This window comes from Lagopus leucura, unplaced genomic scaffold (assembly GCF_019238085.1).
Source record: "Lagopus leucura isolate 7727_CA_CO unplaced genomic scaffold, USGS_WTPT01 Super-Scaffold_100004, whole genome shotgun sequence".
Lineage (NCBI taxonomy): Eukaryota > Metazoa > Chordata > Aves > Galliformes > Phasianidae > Lagopus > Lagopus leucura.
Genome location: NW_024962264.1, coordinates 64,967,296 through 64,986,524, shown reverse-complemented (window position 1 = coordinate 64,986,524; position 19,229 = coordinate 64,967,296). Strand labels below are relative to the sequence as shown.

General features: G+C 43.5%; 1 protein-coding gene across 2 annotated transcripts; it reads left to right on the top strand.

The window, feature by feature from the left end:
- The first annotated feature begins 503 nt into the window (after positions 1-503).
- Positions 504-16,220, top strand: LOC122180159 (zinc finger matrin-type protein 1-like). Of its 2 annotated transcripts, XM_042871651.1 has the most exons (7): positions 504-624; positions 8,215-8,330; positions 9,495-9,605; positions 9,692-9,863; positions 10,362-10,556; positions 12,729-12,843; positions 13,761-16,220. In XM_042871651.1, exons 1-7 carry the CDS (start codon positions 504-506, stop codon positions 14,515-14,517), a joined length of 1,587 nt encoding a protein of 528 aa, XP_042727585.1. In that variant the 3' UTR covers positions 14,518-16,220. The 2 variants fall into 2 exon arrangements, with proteins under 2 accessions (XP_042727585.1, XP_042727584.1); XM_042871650.1 differs by lacking the exons at positions 504-624; positions 9,495-9,605 and adding an exon at positions 3,846-3,935 and having other exon boundaries at positions 9,782-9,863.
- Positions 16,221-19,229: the final 3,009 nt, after the last annotated feature.

Sequence of the window (19,229 nt, the reverse complement as noted above, 5' to 3'; positions counted from 1 at the left end):
AGGAACTATTGCTGTCCACTTCAAGACAGTCTCCGAACTGCTTCGCATCTCTGAAAAGCTTCTGGCAAATTTCCTTTCCTGCAAATGAAGTACTGCACTTCAGTTCCATTATCCTGAGTTACAGTCTGCCTGAGCGTGCCGAGCACAAACAATATCAATCCACAGCTCTATGGACTCAGGATGATCCAGGTGCTCATGTGATTATTAGCAACATTTCCTTAGAACCGCACGACTCCAGCTCCCACTGAGGCTGACAGAGCTGGCTGCACGAACCTCCTCATATTTATTCTGTGCGGTGCATACAAATCAGCAGAAGCAATCAGCCGCTGAAAGCAGTCTGACTTTTAATTGCAGCAGTATTTTGGTATCACGTCCAGATCTTTCAGCGCCACAGAGCACGGGCGGCGATGCGGGCGCTCTGGGCGGGGCGCGGGGCGGGCTGCGCGCCCTGAGGGGAGGCGGAGGGCGGGCCGGCCGTGCAGGGGGTTTAACCGGCCCTCAGGATGAAGCGGCGCTGGGCTGGGCCGTGGGAGGAGAGCGCTGAGATGTGCTGGCCCTCAGAGCTCAATTGTAGCCGGCCCTGGCCCGCGAAGAGGCTCCGAAGGCGGCAGCCCCAAGGGCGAGGTGAGCGGCGGCGGCGGGGTTCGTGTGATCGCACCCGCCGTCCCAGGGGCTGTAAGTGAGGGTGCGAAGCTCCGTGTGGAAAAGGCGAGGCTCTGAGCCAGCTGTCACCCACAGGACCCCCGTGTGGAGGCTGCCTCACATGTTGGGGTATCCATCAGTGTGTTACAACCTTGTGTATTTCATTTCCAGCCTCAAATCTCTGCCCTGTGTAAGCTAGATGTGTAACACACCGCTCTCTCAAGATCCTGCTGGAAGAGAAGCGGCTGTTTCGTGTCCTCCCTGCAATACGCATCGTGATGGTGGAAGTGACAGGAATGCACTTGTGCTGTTCCCTCTGTGAAATGTGTGATGTGTTCCCTTTTGTGTGATGCCCGTAGCTAAAAGTAATGAGAATTTGAACCCAAAGCAGAAATTAACGAGCAAAGTGCAGTGGGAGACTTGTCTGTGTCCCAGGTGTGTAAGAGCAGGTAAGGTGTCTGACAAGTCCAAAGTCGCTCTGAGATCTTAAAAGCTGGCCTTCAGTTCTTCAGAAAGTTTCTTCATAAGCCAACGTCATACTTCCGAGAGTAGGCTGCCCAACAGGGTACTTTCATACCTCGGATCTGTGACAGAGCTCTGAAAATCAATCTTGCAGATGGAAAGTTCCTGTCACATCTCAGTTCCATGTCCTCTCCTTCCCAAAAAATCTGTGGGATGTCATCCTGCTAAAGATCTAGCAAGTGGGGTGAAAAAGGTGCTGAGCTTCCAGGAATATCAAATCATTCATAATGGGTATACACAGTATTTGTGTTTTGAAAGGCTTTAGTTCGTGCTTTTAAGCACTGACTGTTCGATTCATAGAATCGTTTGAGTTGGGAATGACCCTTACAGGCATCAAATCCAGCTCCCCTGCAATGAACAGGGACACCTGTGTAGCTAGATCACAGTGCTCAGAGCCCCATTCAGCCTGACCTTGAGTGTCTCCAGGGATGGGGCATCCACCACCTCTCTGGCAACCTGTGCCAGTGCTTCACCAGCCTTACAGTAAAAATCTTTTTCCTCATATCCAATGAGGAATCTCTCATCCAATCTCTTCTCTTTTAGTTTGAAACAATTCCCCCTTGTCCTGCCACAACAGATCCTGCTAAAGAGTCTTCTTTCTTATAGCCCTCCACACACTTTAGATACTGAAAAACACCAAGCCAGCCTAAATAACAATGCATAAACATGGCCTTTTGTGAAATATTTGAAACATCCATTAACAACAGATTTCCCCACTGTCAGTTAAATTTAGTAGTACTCTGTTGAACAGAAGTAACTCCAGAGGAATTAATCACTCTTAGCTTAAAAATTGACAGCTATTTTAAGCAGCCGGCTTTTTGGGGGGAAAAAAGCTGCACAAGTATGTATACTCAAAGGGACAAGTTATGAACATGCTCTTGTTATGGTTAGGTTTAAATTCATTTTTTCACTTACACTTTTTGAACTGAGTTGTCATGTTTCTGAACTTCAGAATATTTTGAGCCAGACACAGCAAGGATCCCTGGTTATATACATACATATTTCATTCATGGCCAGGCTGGATGTGGCTCAGGGCAGCCTGGTCTGCTGGTTGGTGACCCTGCACATAGCAGGGGGTTGAAACTGGATGAGCATTGTGTTCCTTTTCAACTCAGGATGTTCTATGATTCTATGATATGATTCTATCATTATATGGTTGCCACTTCATAGAATCATAGAATCGTAGAATCATAGAATCATAGAATCACCCCGGTTGGAAAAGACCTTAAAGATCATCAGGTCTAACCACAACCCAACCACACTACCCTAACTCTTACAACCCTCTGCTAAATCATGTTCCTGAGCCCACATCCAAATGGTTTTTATACACATCCAGGAATGGTGACTCAACCTCCTTCCTGGGCAGCCTATTCCAGTGCTTAACAACCCTTTCTGTAAAGAGGTTTTTCCTGATATCCAATGTAAACGTCGCCTGGCGCAACTTGTGGCCATTTCCCCTTGTCCTGTCACCTGTCACCAGTGAGAAGAGACCAACCCTGCTCTCACTGCAATCACCTTTGAGGTGTTGGAAGAGAGCAGTAAAGTCTCCCCTCAGCCTCCTCTTCCCCATACTAAACAGCCCCAGTTCCTTCAGTCTCTCCTCCTAGGGCTCATTCTCCAAGCCCTTCACAGGCCTTGTTGCCCTTCTTTGGACCTGCTCCAGCACCTCCATGTCCTTCCTGCAGCAAGGGACCCAAAACTGAACACAGTACTCAAGGTGAAGCCTCACCAATGCCGAGTACAGGAGCAGGATGACTTCCCTCGTCCTGCTCACCACTCCATTCCTGGTCCAAGCCAGGATGCTATTGGCCTTCTTGGCCACCTGGGCACACTGCTGGCTCGTATTGAGCTGACTGTCCATCAGTACACCAAGGTCCCTTTCCATCAGGCAGCTTTCCAGCCACTCTTCCCCAAGCCTGTAGGGTTGCCTGGGGTTGTTCTGACCAAAATGCAGGACCTGACACTTGGCCCTGTTGAAACTCATACAGTTAACCTTGGCCCATCGATCCAGTCTGTGCAGGTCCCTTCATACCTATGCCAAACAGAGCTATGATGTGAACATCACTGAAAATTTCTGGTTTTATATACTTGTTAGGGGAAGGAGGGGAGGTATTCATTTCTTAAATACAAAACTAGAAATAATTTTTGGCCTTGGAAATTTTCTATGGCAACGTTTTTTGCTAATTTGTTTGCACACCCAGATGCTTTTAAAACACATATTTTTTTAGGGGGGAAGGATGTTTTTTTTTTTTAAGGGGTTTCTTTTGGCTCAGTGGCAAGAAGGTATGAACACTGGATACCTATAAATGTACAGTTAATCTGTAGTTTACAACCACACTTTTTCAAGATTCAATATGTAGCACATTCTCATGCTATCTCCCTCCTTTTGTATTCTGCAAATCTTCATTCTCTGCATACAAGATGGGGGAAAGGTATTTGTTAGGAGACCCAAGGAGCAAATAGGGAAATAGGGCTGCTGTCTTGTGGAAATAAGTCAATACCTGGCAAGGAAACTAACAGCTTATCCTGCAGTAGTTAATTAATCTAATGGTAATGTTACTTTAAGAGAAACCAGCCTCCCCATATAGACTTCAGTCAGCTTTCTGTTGTGCCAATTAACATCTTGATTGCCTTTGAATGAGAGCAGCTGGGTTTAAATATGCCCATGGAAATTTTTAAAAGTAATAGTAACATCAGTATGTTCTCTGAAATTCTAAGCTTTTGGTTTTGTTTGTTAGCTTGCTTTGAAACATCAACTCACTTTTACTGCAGTAAGTTGCAAACTCTCTTCTAAAAGCAGAATGGCTGATTTCAGTCTGCTTCAGCTGTGCTGATCTGGCTCTGCTGGGTGTGTTGGGATGCAGGGAGCAGAAGTGCTTGAGGTGGTCAGAGAGGGCAGTAGGAACAGGAGGCTGGGGGCCAGCAGGGAGAAAAAGGAAGAGAAGCGAGGAACTGGGTGATTGATTTACTGTATTTCTGTCTCAATGCTTTCAAACAGTTTCTGTTTCATCCGCAGCACTGTCCAAGGGAGCCAGTGAAGTGTCTGTTCCTGTTTCACCCTGGGTAAAAGGGTGAGCAATCAATTACCATCAATTGTAAGCTCCTCTTGTTGTGTGTCAGGGCAGGTCACGGGTCTCTCCGGTGCTAAAAAGTGGTTAGCTCTGTTTTGAGTTTAGTTTTGCAGTGTTTGGGCAGTGCAATAGTTAACCCTTATTTGGATGGTGTAGTTGTATGCTCCATAGGCCTGTGCTTGTGTGCAGGTTAGGCACATGTCTTTGTCAGCTTTGTGGTAGAATGTGGTGTTTGAAGATGCCTGTAAATGTTTTTAAGTTATCTTTCTATACCATTCTATGGGGGGAAAAATCATAACTGTATGCTTTGGATGGTGAAGCTAGTTTTAGAAGTGTACTGGCAGTTCAGTTTTTCAGCATTTGTTTTCAAAGAACAGAGTCCAATTTGGTATTTATTTGTTTTGCAGTCCCCTGAGCTTTGACAGGGGAAGAATAATAATACAAATACAACACTGACTAAACTCACTTGAGAAAACAAAAATGAAGTGCTACTATATTGTTTCATTAGATGAATGTCTTTCACTCAGCTGCAGAAATGGAAATCCATCTGGTTCATCCAGGAATTCAGTTCTGTAATACCACACTTCAGTGGGTTCGATGTGGGTTTTAGAGCCTGTTACATTTGTCTGCTCTCCCTCAGCTGGATGTCTGTGGATATCCATTCCTGTTTACTTCCAAGGTTGCTTTCTGACTTCCATTGCATAGCAACCATATCTGCATGCTGTATTGTGACCAAAAGGAGCTGGATTTCAGCAATGCGGTCTGCCTCCAGTTTTGTACAGCTGATACTCTAAGAATTCAAGCTTTTGTTCGTCTTTCATGCTGTTATTTAGGAGGAGTACAGTCACCTAATGACAAGCAGTAGAGTTTGCCACCAAATAAAATTACTGCTGGACAGCTGAGATGAGGAGATGCACTGTGTGCAGGCTCCTCCCTTCCTGCTTGAGGACTAAAGCGAGGTAGTGCAGTGCACATGATTTGAATTAAATGATTTGACTTTGTGGCTGGGACAGGCTTCAGCATGGACTGTCAGGTGCTGGCCTGAGACTGATAGGTGGTACCCCGGCAAGGTGCAGTGACCCCACTGCTTGTGGCCATGCCTTGGAGAGAATAACGTGGGTCAGAAGTCATCTGTTGATGAGTTGTAATTGCTGAACTTGACTCCACCTATTTCTCATTGAAATGCTATGTTTGCTGCTGGCACTTGAGGGCAGAACTTGGCTATGTCATCTTCTGGGTTTAATACTTTGAATTTGAAATTTCATGTCATTGCCTTTAGGGATTTCTCTAGCCTGTACTCTTTCCTTACTACGTGATTCTGCTCTCAGTCTTCTGTGTCCTCAAGAATTGGGAAAGAAAAATTAATAACAGACAGAGGTGTATTTGGGATCAGGAACACTTGGCACCTCACTCTGGAGCCCAGGGAAGGAGATGGTTGTTCTGATATTTGTGGAGGCTCTGCATATATTAAGGAGCATTCTGGCTGCCTGGAAAAGAACCTCGAACTGAAACAGGCTGAGATTCCTGGTGTGGTGGTGCAGTTATTAATATTACAGATTTGAGAGGCCTGGTAAGAAGTTCATCTGCTTGATCTCTGTCACCCAGGGCCAGCCCTCGCTGTGAGTGAGGTGACACTGAGAACATGGCCACTTCCTACTAAGGTACCAGTCTGGTCAGTGGGAATTCTGAGCCTAGAAACCAGAGAAAATTCTTACACTTCTTGTGCTGCCCTGGAAGACGTCTAGCAACCTACCAGTTGACTTTATTGTGTAGCATGATGGTTAAAAAAGAAGTATGTATATATACACATATATGAAATCTTGTCTCTTCTTCCTTAAGCGTTCTTATTCCTGTCTTTTTATTAAGGAGCAGTCTCTCTGTGACAAGCAGTAGCTGGTCTGTTTTGCAGTGAACCATCATTTTAATGATACAAAGCTGACCTGAATAGTTCTGAATTGATCATAGCTGTAGTTTTATTTAAAAAATTTTTTGCTCAGAAATGACAGGGTCAAAATAGTGGTCCTGCAAGGCCTCTGCTTGAATCTCTGACAGGTTTCTGATGGTGTGGTTGTGAACAGCAAGGCAAGCTGGTTTTTAAGTTTCTCTCAGTTGCCAGGAAAAACGTCTTGTGCATCTGAAAGCTGAAAACCTCAAGTTCGACTTACTTTTCATAGAAGAAGCTGTGTGCAGACAGTGGTAGCATAAATCTCCCCATGCTCTGTCAGTTTTGTTTGTGTCACAAATGGTCTGGAAGCACAGTGAAAAGGAGAAGGGACAAACTTGTTCTGAACCCTTCCTTGGAAGTGAGCAGTGTGATTTAGTGAAGGGAACTGCAGTTACCTGGGTCACACTGAAGGCCATCTACAACTTGGAGCCTGGTCAGGGTTTAGTGGGAGTTGCACTGGTTTATTCCTGAACTTGCATTCATGCAAATTCATCCCCCAACCTGGGGGATTAAAGGATTGAGCGCAGCCCTGCCAAAAAAGACCTGGGAGTGCTGGTGGATGGCAAGCTGGATATGAATGAGCACTGTGCCCTGTGTATCCTGGGTTGCATCAAAAGAAGTGTGGCCAGCAGGGTGAGGGAGGTGATCCTGCCCCTCTGCTCTGTGCTGGTGAGGCTCTGAAATGACCTGATAACGGTGTGTCAGTATCTAAAGGGAGCTACAGGAAAGAAGGGGGCAGACTCTTAGCAGGGTCTGTTGTGATAGAACAAGGGGAAATGGTCTCAAGCTCAAAGAGGGTCGATTTAGGTTAGATATAAGGAAAATATTTTTTATGTTAACAGTGGTGAGGCACTGGCACAGGTTGCCCAGAGATGTGCTGGATACCTGGAGGCTTTCAAGGCGAGGCTGGATCAGGCCCTGAGCAACTAAAGCAATGCTTTAGCTGTGGTGTCCCTTGCAGGGGAGCTGGACTGGGTGGCCTTTAAATGTTCCTTCCAACTCTAAGGATTCTATGATCCTATGCAGTTTGTTGTAAGACAGAAGAGGAATGCAAAGTGCAGGGCAAATATGTTTGCCAGAAAAGCAGCTAAGACTACAGAGAATAATAAGAATACGTTTATATGTACTGATTTTCATATGGTTTGGGTCTGAAGTTATGAGATCACGGGCTTTATGGCAATTCATGCATTTCAGGGGCAAGATAAGTTTTCAACTAATGCCAGGAACCAAGTAATTTTAGGTTTTCTTGTGTGGACCAAATCCTGTTATTGTGTCCATCTTTCACTCCCATGCTTGAAGGGGTGACCTGTATAAATCAGTAACCGTAGAATATTGCATATGGCTGGATGACTCACGCTACAGAAAACAAGGAGTAGTTACCTGGCCATTGTAACTCCTGAAAATAAAGCTTTTATTAGGAAATGTGTTCATGTATCAAGGAGCAATGGTAAGCCATGCCCAGACAGAGGTATTTCCATACCCATTTTGATTGTGGCACTCATTGGAGCAGTTTTTCTCCATATAACTAAAAGAAATAAATCGGTGTGTGGGAAATGGGTGCAACTTTTGCAAGCTTCTGAGACCTCTTGGCCTTATCTCATGCACTGAGCTGCTCCCTGACTTTCTTTATGTCTCTTCTTTAAAATGTATTCCCATGTTTGAGTGTGTGACCCAGTCTAACTACAATACTTCCTGTATTTTAGGCCATTAGTCTAGTATATCTGAGAGTATGATCAGAAAACCTAATGAAGCTTTATCTTCCTTGATTTTAAGGCACCTGAAGACCAAGTACATGCACAGCAATATTCTTTCAGTCCACGAGAGCAATACCTCTGTATGTAGGAAGGTGGAGGTGGCTTTATAGCCTTGCTCTGAGGCTACAACAAGGCATGGTGTGATTCAGTGGATGAACATTGGTTCCCTCATCTGCTGTGTGTGAATATTCAAGTGGTCAATGTTTTGTAAGCAAAGGCATGCACGTGTATCTTGTCCTGTCTCCTGACTGGTTTTTGTTGTTTTGTTTTTTTTTCCCAGGATGTTCAGATGAAATATTAGATGAGGCAACAAGGCACCACCTGTTCACAGACACTTTCTGTAGGGTTTGCTGTGCAGTGCTGCCGTTTGAATCCCAAAGGATGTCACACTATGAGGTAGCCTGGACGAGAGGATTTCTCCTAGCAAGTACTGGGGCTTTGGTTTGTTTGAGGTTTCTGTATGGTGTTAGAAAAGGCTGCTTAAAGCCTTTCCCAAAGCTTATGCTGGGCTTAGACGTTAGCCAGACTTGAAGGTTGGTAGTGAAGAGCAATCACCTGCATGTTGCAGGGCTGTTATAGAAGGAACTGGGTAGGTTCAGGCCATGCTGTGTATGGGATGGAAGCAGATTTGCACCATGTGACCCAGGACAGAAGTGTGGCATGGGGCAGTGCTAACTATAGAGAGTAGGGGTCGTGCCCCTGATGCTTTACCCAGCAATATACACATGCTGCTGTGTCTGCAGTGTCTTCACAAGGCAACTTGTATGAATCATGCTGCAGGCATTTCTTGGAACAAGTGTATGCCTTGGGACGGTGCTATAGACATAGGAAAGTGAGCTTTATTTTGAAACTTAATCCTAAAAATTTGCAGGTACAGACGTTTCATTTTCTTGCTGAAGTTAAAATGTCAGTTGCTCTCAGGAGTCTTTTTTGCTATTCTCATCAATTGGTATTCAGGTCTTGTAAGGTGTAATGCTTCCTTACTTTGATTTATGTTAAGCAGCACTTGTACTGTCAGAAGTACAGAGTTCAGACCCTCAGCTGGAATTTCTGTTTCCAGGATCCAAGTCCAGTTGAGCATAACAGATGTGATTGTAATGGTGAAATCAGAACTTCAGGATGAATTGATATGAAAATAAGACTCTTTTTTTTCCAGGTTTGCTGATGTTGTCTAGTCAAGTATGGTAGCACCTCTTTCTCATGTTATATTGTCAAGATTTCCTAATGTTGCTTCTCAGAATCCTTACCAGACTCTTGGAAATCATCAGATTAGATTAGAGAGGACAAATCACTTGTTTGGCTTTGTGGGTTACCTGTGTATAGTGTGATGTGTGGGTAAGTACACTATAAAAGTGCAAGAGATGGAAGGTTATGTGTTGAGAGAGCATCTAAGAATTAGAAAGTAATCACAGATGAAGGAGGTATGCATAACACCCAATTTCAGATACTTGGGCTATTGAATCCTCAGACCTGTTTTGGATGAATGAGATTCCTGTTGCTGGATATACCACTTCTTGCCCCCCTATTAATAGAGCAGGAGTAATTCTAGTTTCTTTTCAGGGCAGAAAGCATGCTCAGAATGTTTATTTTTATGTCCAAAGTCATGGTAGGAAGGATGAGAGAATGAGGCATGACAAAAAGAAAGAAATAATGGATTGTACCAGTTTTCAGGTGACTATTCTTCACGGTGATCTGAAGTGCTTTCTTGTCCTTCAGTGAATGCTTGTGTGACTGAGCTTGCCTTTGCTTAATTTCAGATGGATGGAACAAGGATAGTAGAGAATAAGTACTGTAATATCTGCAACATAACTTTGGTTTCCCCAGGTGTTGCATTGTCTCACCTCCAGGGGAAGATCCATGCTAAAAAGCTGAGGCAGTTAGCAGAAAGGAGAGGCCTGATGGAAGCACGGAGCATGCAACCTGTTTCTGGTAAGAACTAAGTTTGCACTGCGTGTATTTTCCTGTCACCTTCTGCAACAGATATAAAGAGGTGTTGTCCTACACCTGCATGTCTGCATGCTTCTCCGTTCTGCCTAAGTCACAGAGCTGTCATGTGGTAACTCCTTAGGTGACAGAAATATCGTGACTGCCCTGTAGAGCTTTGAAGCTAGGGAAGCCTGCCTTCAAGTTTCCTATCTTTCTAACTAAAGGCAAATATTTCTGATTATGAATGGACATGTTTACTGTTGCTCTGAATATTAAGTGAGGTCCAAACTTAGCATATTTAATTAAAAAAAAAAATTAGTCCACAAGCAACAGCGAACTGGTGTGAGTGCTGTGCGAGTTGCTTTCAGGATTGAGCATAGCAAATGTGCTCTGAATCACCCTCTGTAGGGTAAAGCTTTCTTCTTGGACCTTAGAATGACCAGCCATCAAACACATAGGTATTAATACAGGTATCTAATAATGAGTTTTCTGTTCCTTCAGAAACTGAGATGCCTTCATCGTCTCCAAAAGCAAGCTTGGATCTGAACTACTGCTGGCTCTGCTGTGTTCCTTTCAATAGTCCATTCTCAGCCCAGGAACATTATGTTGGTAAAAAACATGGAAAAAATGCAGCACGGAAGAAGATAATGGAGGAGCTGGGAATCCAACCTGTCCCTAGAGAATCCAGAACAACTGGTAAGCAGAACGTGAAAAAGTGAGGGCAGCTTGAGTGTTCAAGGGGCAGCTCTGATGTTTGCAGGGAAATGTCCTGTAGCAAAGGAGAAGGCTAACAAGTTCAGTTCCTCCTTTCTGTTTAGTTTGCCATCCTGAAGTTCTTTGGCAATTTTAGATGGGAAGATATTTCCTATTGACTTTGAGACACTAACCCATAATTTGACTCACTGGAGTCAAGTCAAAGAGATTATAAAAAATAGCTCAGTTTCTTAACTCCAAGGCCAGGATCAAATCAATCTTAAGACCTTCTGTGCTAGAAACTCCACAACAACCTCCACAGGAAACATTTCCCAAGAATTCTTGAGCTTTACCTTCTTGATCTTAAACCCCTTTACTGACACTGAAATCAACACCTATGACTGCAGTGTCTCTCTTCGTTCTGCGCAGAGCAAGAAGCAGACATAAAAACTGAATTGTTCATTTCCTTTTTGTTGCATTCATGCCTTCCCTTAATCTTTGTTCACCAACCTGATAGCTCTAATTGTTTCAGTCTTGCCCCCCAAGGAAACTTGTTTCCTAAATGGTTGTTATTCTCAAGCCTTCAAAGGCCCCATTACTGTCTTCTAGTTTACAATGTATGCACTAACAGATTGCATGATAAATGGAGCTATTACACACACTATTGTGCCAACATTATTACCTCTGAGAGAAAGAAAAATTAAACACAAGATGTGAAATAGAAAAGATATCATGTAACAGACTTAAGATATTACAATACATTTGGTATGAAGTTGTATAACAGAAGACAATGAATGTAACACTTGAATAAAGAACTGAGCCAAATTAACAGTTCAGTTTCAGTTCTTTGGAATTGTGATTGAAGCAATCATTTCTGCCTATGTGCTGAAGCACAATTTTGAAAGCAGAAAAGCGACTCCTCAAAAACCATTCTTTCAGATAATGTTTCTGAGGATTAAGGAAGTTCTTTCACACCTTTTCTATACCAGTTCCTTTTGAGTTCTTTCTGTGACCTACCAGTGACAAACATGAGGTCAGGAAACTAGATTTTCATTTTAATTTTATGTTTAGCAGTATTATTGACTGACTAGGCAGCAAAATAAAAACATATCTCTATTCTTGGTAACAATCCGCTTTGTTTAAAAAAAAGCTTTAATATTAAGGGCTCTTCTTGAATGCTATTAAACAACAGATTTAAAAGGAGAGTAGGACCTGCAGCCTTTTCTTTTTGTAAGATAACTTAGAGGCATGTTAAGCTATTTCTATTAAATTGATCTACCATGGTGGCATTAAAAGATAACAAGTGAGATAATTCAATAGTTTACAAAATGGCAAATAATTCCCTTGGAGATTCCTTCAAAAATCTCCCCTGATTCCATGTATCTACAAGAAGGATAAAATTCTCTTCTGTGACACATATAATGCAGTGGGTAATATGAGTTAGGTTAGCAGTAGGGTAATGTGGTTAGGTTGTGGTTGGACTTGATCTTGAAGGTCTTTTCCAACCTGAGCAATTCTATGACTCTGATTCTTCTAAGCCTTCCATCAGACCCATTCCAACAGCTCTGCATCCTTCATGTGCTGGGGCCACCAGGCCTGGACTCAGTGCTCCAGATGGTGCCTTAAAATGGCCACCCCTTTTTTGATGTAACCCAGGGTACTGTTGGACATCCAGGCTGCAAGTGCACACTGCTGCATCCTGTCCAGCTTTTCATCCACCAGACAAAAGAATAAATATCTATTTTGTTCAATGCAGCAGTCCATTGGAATCCGTGCTGCATTTTGCTAATGTGTAAAGCTCCTGGGTTTGTGTTGGGGAAAACATTATTTGCTGTTTTGTTTGTTTAATACATTTAAATCTTCGCAGCGTGTGGGAGAGGAGGACGTGACGACCTGGAAGACATAAGGTTCTCCTCATCTGACCTTAACTTAGATCTGTCAAAGTCTCTGCATGGTGTGTCATAACACAGTGTTTGACAACTTCCTCAGCGTCTGAAGAATGGTTACACTGCAGCAGTGCAGCTCCATTTATGAATGCTGTTGGTGTGTAAAATTGAGTTACCTTGCAGCAGAGTCTTTGTATCTCTTCTGGAGCTGGTTTGGTGAACCTGATATTACATGTTATTGTGAAATGCTTTGGATTTGGCCTTCATTTGTAGTCTTTCTAACCTACAGGTTCCTTCTTTTCTGTGATTGGGCTTGGCCATTACATGTGCCCTGTTTGCAACGTTATACTTACAACTATACATGAGTACCAGTCCCACATGCAAGGAAAAAAGCACAAGACCAGGTAAGTCAGGAAGCCTTTTGTTACCCTGTAGCACATGCTTTCAAGTTCCTATGAAAGACTTTGCTTCTTCATTAGGCCTGTTGTGTGCTGTCGAAGACCTTCCAGTTAACTGTTTTTTTATCATTATTTTGTTGGTTTTTTTCCCCACTTGATTCTGTTTAGTTTTACTGTCTTTAGGAGTGACTGTCCATTTAAATTTCTGCTTATGTCTGATGTTCTGTCTTGGAGTTGCCACACTTGCATCTTCAATGGCAGCTCACAGAAAAGGTTTTGGAAGTTGTGGTTTTTTTCACATACTTTTCTATCCCCAAATATTTGCTTCTTTGGAAACAGTAGCGCCTATTTTGGCACAGTGTCTTCTGTACTTAGTCTTTTGGGAAATGGTCTGAACTTTAAGATTCCTACTGACAGTAAATAAGGCTCTAATACTGGAAAGTCTCCATAGACTGTGTCACATTAAGGGTTCATCATGCATCTTGTTTTGTGTTTGGTGTCAGATGTTGTTTGGGATAGATGATAGCTCTTCCTTTCCCTTTAACCCAAAGAAGAGATTGTAGCTTTTCTTAATTGTGGAATGGCAATTGCACACCTTTTATCACTGCCTTTTTGAGATTGCTCTTTGGTTAGGGCCAAATATCAAAATTTCACTCCTGTTAGGCGTGGTTGGGAAGGCATATTTTATGTGAAGGTGCAGTATAGCATAACAGCAGTGTGACTGAATGTATTCCCTATAACTTCAGTTGAGTTTTGCAGATAGAATCTTGTGTTAGAGGTTTCATGTAGATATACAGGACAGCACACTTGGAGGTCCTTTCTTGTAGCTCTGGAAATAGTTTTATTATGCATGTCTCCCTGCCTTCTAACTCAACAGATCCTAAGCCAGTTGATCAGTATTAGTAACTGTTCTTTCTATCCAGTTTATGCAGAGCGACAAAGATTCGCAGTCTCACAAAGAGATCAAAGAAAACTTACTACTCCTTTCAAGCTCAGGAAGCTACATGTCTTGAGGAAAGAATGGATTTGAGAATAGCAGAAGAGTTTCAAGATGGAAGCCTTGGTGAGGTTAAGCCTTCAGCCTTTATCTGTGAACAAGACCAGCATTCCAGCCTTTTCTCAGAAACCCAGACACCTACAAATACTGGGAAAAACAGATCACCACGTTGTTCATCAGCTGGTGAGCATGCACAAGAAAATACAGCAAATTGTCAGTATAACACAGCACACTGTGTAGAAGGGCAAGCATCTGGGGCAGCTGCCACCACAGATGGCTTTGGTCTGTCAGCTGTAGAATCTAAAGAGTATTGCAAACTTGTGCTCGCTGAAACGTTTAGCATCTCCTACAGAAAAGAACAGAACCTTCAGGTAGAATATACTGAGGAGAAAAAATACATCAGCGAAGAGTTGAGGTGTAAGAAAGAAGACTCAAAACTGAAAAGAAAGGAAGATAGTGAAGGTGCAGATTTGGAGAAAGAAAGAAAGCAACGAAAGCGAATTAAACCTGATGTAGACTTAGTAAATGAGGAGAAATCAAGACCTAATAAAGATGAAAGGCTTAAAAAAAAACCTGCTAAGAAACAGAGAAAAAAGCGCGTAAAGAATCAACAGGCGTCCCAGATAGAGATCAAAACAGAACATGGGGCATTCTGGGAGGACTCTGGCTTTATATTCTGGTGATGGTTTTGATTAGCTTCATGGGCCTGCTCTGATTTACAGGTTATCTTTACTATTTTGTATCATACTATGGCTGTTGTGGTTTTTGTTGGTTCATTTGGTGGTTTTATGTTTTTGTTTTTGTTTTTTTTGTTTAAGCAAAGTTGGGGTTTTCTTGGCAGTGAGAAAAAGCCTGTCTTTTGCAAATGGTTGGTAGTAGGCATGCATCAGTTCTTAATGACGTTACTCGTACAACAGCCATTGTAGTGATGCAAACTTGAAAGTATGAAGGCTCTTCTTGAAAATGCCTCAAGCAAGAGTCAGTAGCTTACAGAACACTCTTGGAAATTCATCAGAATGTATAGCTTTATTTTCCTAATATTAATGGTGCCTACTGTGGTGATTTTGTTTTTTTTTTCCTACGAAGGTATGTAACCTTGGTAAGATCTGTAAGGGCACACATTGCTCCCAGGCAAAGCCATGTCTGTAACCATTCCACTGACTGCTTTTAAAGGAGAGTGAGGAAGGCTTTTGATCCCAGAATGAAGGTAGATTTGTGACTCGGTGCTCTGAAGAACCAGCAATGCTTTGCATTTGAAATAGTGTCACCAGAGCTTCCTTCATAACAGGTTTGCATTGTTGTGGCACGTAGAACATATGTAGGACACCAGTTAATGCATCTAAAAGCAATGTCACGAGACACCATTTAGTAACACCCAGTGCCTTCAGGTTGCAGAACAGCTTTTCCTTAGCCTTGATGTGGGTCTGAAAGCCATTCTGTTGTCAGGTTGCACCACTGGGTAGCCTGTTTGTAGAGGCACCTGTGCTGAGTTGCTGCTTTCAGCAGCTCTGCCCAACTGAAACTTTTTGTTGTGGGTTGTTGTAGTGTGGGATGGGGTAAAGACCAATGCCCTCAAGCCTTGAATCGTCTGGTTTGTTTTAGTCTTGCATTAAGAAGTTGTTTCAAAAGCCTTGAGAATAATGTAGTGTGGGCTTTTGGTGTGTTATTGCTTATAAATTTGTTTTGTGGTTGGTATCAATCTTGGCTTTAGGTTTCTGGTTATGAAGTTATAAATCTGAGTGGTCAAGTAAGGCCATGATGTGGTATTCTGCATATACAAAAGAAAAAGCTCTGTTGAAGGGAAATAAGTGTCAGTTTACTTGCTTTTGAAATAAGACTTGCAGTGTTGGAAGTCAGGAGGAGATCAGCAGCTCTGATAACATAGCAAAAGCATCATTTGGGAGTTAATCTCTGTCAGTGATCGCTTCCAAATCTGTGTTTGAACTCCACGCTGTCCTGCCCTATCTGGAAAAAAGTACAAGCTACGTGCAGGACACATGCATCTGCTGCTCTAAACATAACCCCACAACTTTCTTGGCATCAAAGATGATAATAAGATCCTGAGAGAAGTACTCTTGCTGTATTTTGGTGAAGCAGTGATTAATCTTTTATGTAAATGCTGCAAACAGGACGTAGCAGGTTCTCGTCTACCAGAAGCATGCAAAAATACAGCCTGAATTCAGATAAGTGATGCTCATTTTTCTGAAGTCATCTGGTTGTGTGTTTCCTCACTGTGTTGTTCTTAGCTTTTAATGTTGATGATAATTATTTCCAAGCCTAGACATTTAAAATATTAGGCATATGGGTTGATGGTTTTATTTGCCCTTCACTGTGAATGTCTTTTTCCTTTTCTTAGTAGCAGAGGAATCCGCATTGGAAGCTGATTCTGTTCATCTCTTACTCTCATTAAATTTATCTGTTCTGATTTGAGAAACAAAACTGAGTCGTGGATCTTTGTCACACCTGGACAGATACAGCAGCAGATCTACCTGGTGACCCCGTGGAGTTTTGGCAGCAGATGCAGGGGTTTCTCCCTCAAAGCCCAACATGCTCTTCTGAAATATCTCACTTCTTAATAGTTTGTTTTCCCTTTACTGTCTGCAGCAGTACAGGAAAACATTTCTTTTGAGATCCTAATGTGTTTAAAAAACACCACAATTCAATAGGACATCTTGTAAAGCAAGCCAGAAGTCAATTTCACTTCTCATTTGAAGCCTTAAGACAATAGGAAGGACTGCTGAATTCATTTTGCATACCCCAAGTGGGGCTGTGGTTTCAGGGGGGCATGGTGAATGCTGGCACCTGGCGAGTTAACCCTGCCCTTGGCCTCGGAGGCACACCCTTACTGTACCCAACCTGCTGAATTGTCTGAGCAGAGATGAGAGCCCTGGGCTCCCTGTAATCCACGTGGGCTACAGCAGGTCTGCACTTACACTGCTGAAAAATGTGGGTATTGCAAAAATGGGTCCCTCAAAAAAGTAAATGAGAGAAGCAGGTGCAGTGCTGTGAATCGTTCTGTAGGAAACGAGAAGTATAACCAAGAGTATTTCCCCACCTCCAAATAAACTGTCTCCTATTGCAGAGAATTTGGTTTCCAGCTGGAAGCAATGAACTGTTATTTCAGTGGTTATTTCTAGCAGAGCAAGGGTTCAGGCATAAACTTCTACTGAACTTTCTGAATCAAGAAAACAGTTTTCTTAGAGCTGCAGGGAAATGCCTACCCAGGTTTGCTGCTACATGCATGCTGGCATACCCTGCTGCTCAGGCATCATATTTCCACTGGTGATGGACGTTTGGGGTTCCCAAGTCTGAACTCCTGAAGCAGTCTGCTTTGCTCAGCGTGCTAAGTACCACTTGCACTGTAGTCAGATTTTACACTGTGAGCAGGGCAACACCAGGCAGAAGAACAGACTGTCCATTTACAGTCCTCCTTGAGCCTGTGGCTGCAGGTCCCAGCTATTTCTCTACTTGAGACATCAGTGTTCGCAACAAAACCAAAACTTCAGCAGGGGTAAGGTGAAAGAATTGATGCACTGTGGCTTTTTTTTCCTCTGAGATCTAAGGGGAAAACTGAAAACTCTCTGTGGGTGGGAGAGGGGATTTAAAAGAAATCTTCAAAAGGAAGTAAGATTTCTTAGAATTAACAGTGGAACTGATCAAAGTGGTGTTCTGACACTGCTGCTGTTGCACTGCACTACTTTTGATATTTAGGAGTTTAAATACAGTTGTCTTCCTTACAGCTTAGTGCATTTTCAATCCATCTGCTTTATAGATTCTAGTTCCTTGGTCTGAACCATACACGTTGTCAATAGGATGCTGTGAGAAATAGATGTATATGATACTTTATAGTGAAGCTTTTTTCCAAAAATATTTGTTCTTTAAGTCCAAGCTTCAAGAATGGGATGGAGAAGCCGTGGTGAATTTACATATGCTTGGTTCCTTCCTACCCTGCCTTTGGCCTTTTTCAAATCCATCTATTGTGCTTAAAGAATCGCTCTGCCTTGCTCTGCTTCCCCTCCAGCACTGATCTGTCTCATGCTTTGTGTTTCCCAGGTTGCCACAGTAACATTTCTCAGTTGCACAGTGCACTTCTATCTATCTGGTCAAGTCAGCCACCTGGATGAGGTGTAGTGAGACCACAGATATGTCAGGCTTCTCAGCATCTTGAAAGATTTGGCTCTGTGGCCCAGTTCTTAGAGGTCATTACAGGTGTTGCTACAACTTCATGCAAGTCTAAGACCAAAAGGCTCTGGAAGATGCCTTCAACTATCTTTGTTTTTTCTTAGGCAGCACCTAGGCTGATGTCAGCAGCAACATCTGCTTACGTCCTGGAATTCCTGGGCCAATAACTCTGGCAGTGTGACCCTGATGTAGTTTTCAGGGCTCTGTATCAAGACACCTTTGTACCTGTGATGCATATTGTGCTTGAATGTGCATCAGCAATTCCTTCACACTTGATCCTTTTCACTCCTCCCACTGTCACAGAACACTCCAGTGGGGAAGGACCCACAACGGCCATGGAGTCCAGCTCCCCACAGGACTGCTCAAAACACAGACCCGTGTCTCAAAGCAGTGTCCAAACACTCCTTGAGCTCCAGCAGCCCAGGGCTGTGCCCACTGTCCCGGTCAGCCTGTTCCATGCCCTACGTTCCACCCCTCTGGTGCAGACGTTTTCCCTAACCCCCACCTGCTCGCTGTGAGGAGCTGTGGCTGCCTTGAATTTTCCCCTCAGTCTCCTCTGCTTTTGGCTGAATAAACAGAGGAACCTCGCCTGTTCCAGATATGGGGCACCCACAGCTTCTCTGGGCAACCTGTGCCAGTGCCTCATCAACCCCTGAGTGATGAACTTCTTCCTAGCTTTTAAACTAAATCTCTCATCTTTGATTTTAAAGCCATTCCCCCTCTTTCTATCACTCTCAGAGCACATAAAAAGTCAGCCTCCTCCTGTTTGTAACCTGCCTTCAAGGCTGCAAGCCTTCCAGTTCTCGCCTGCCAGGGGAAGACCTCAGGCCACACTTGCTGCATGCCAACCCAAGCACAGTGCCTGTGGTGAACGTGTGGCACCACCCAGGCCAGGCTGAGCATCGCCCAGCAGCAAGCTTGCCAGGTGCCAGGGCACACACAGCCTTTCATCGTCCCACCCTGCACACGGTGTACCAAAAAGCATCAGTGTGAGAGAGAGAGAGAGAAAGGTGAGTGCACAGCTGAGGGCTGGTGTCCAGCTGAGGCTCTGCAGCGCAGGCTCACCCAGCCTCGCCTCATGTCTGCGTCATCTTTCATTGCGATTCAGCACAGTGGGGTTCCGCACTGTCTCTAGCGACTGACTGAGTTTTAAGGTTATCCGTCAGCTTTGCGGACAAGCATGAAGGAAGTGAGGACAGACACCACAGTGGTG

What these genes read in the sequence shown, in the direction of transcription:
- LOC122180159 (XM_042871651.1), top strand. Translation starts at nt 504, where the DNA reads ATGAAGCGGCGCTGGGCTGGGCCGTGGGAGGAGAGCGCTGAGATGTGC. An exon ending in AAAGGATGTCACACTATGAG is followed by an intron (nt 8,331 to 9,494) that starts GTAGCCTGGACG and finishes GTTTCTTTTCAG; the next exon opens with GGCAGAAAGCATGCTCAGAA. An exon ending in GGAAAAAAGCACAAGACCAG is followed by an intron (nt 12,844 to 13,760) that starts GTAAGTCAGGAA and finishes CTTTCTATCCAG; the next exon opens with TTTATGCAGAGCGACAAAGA.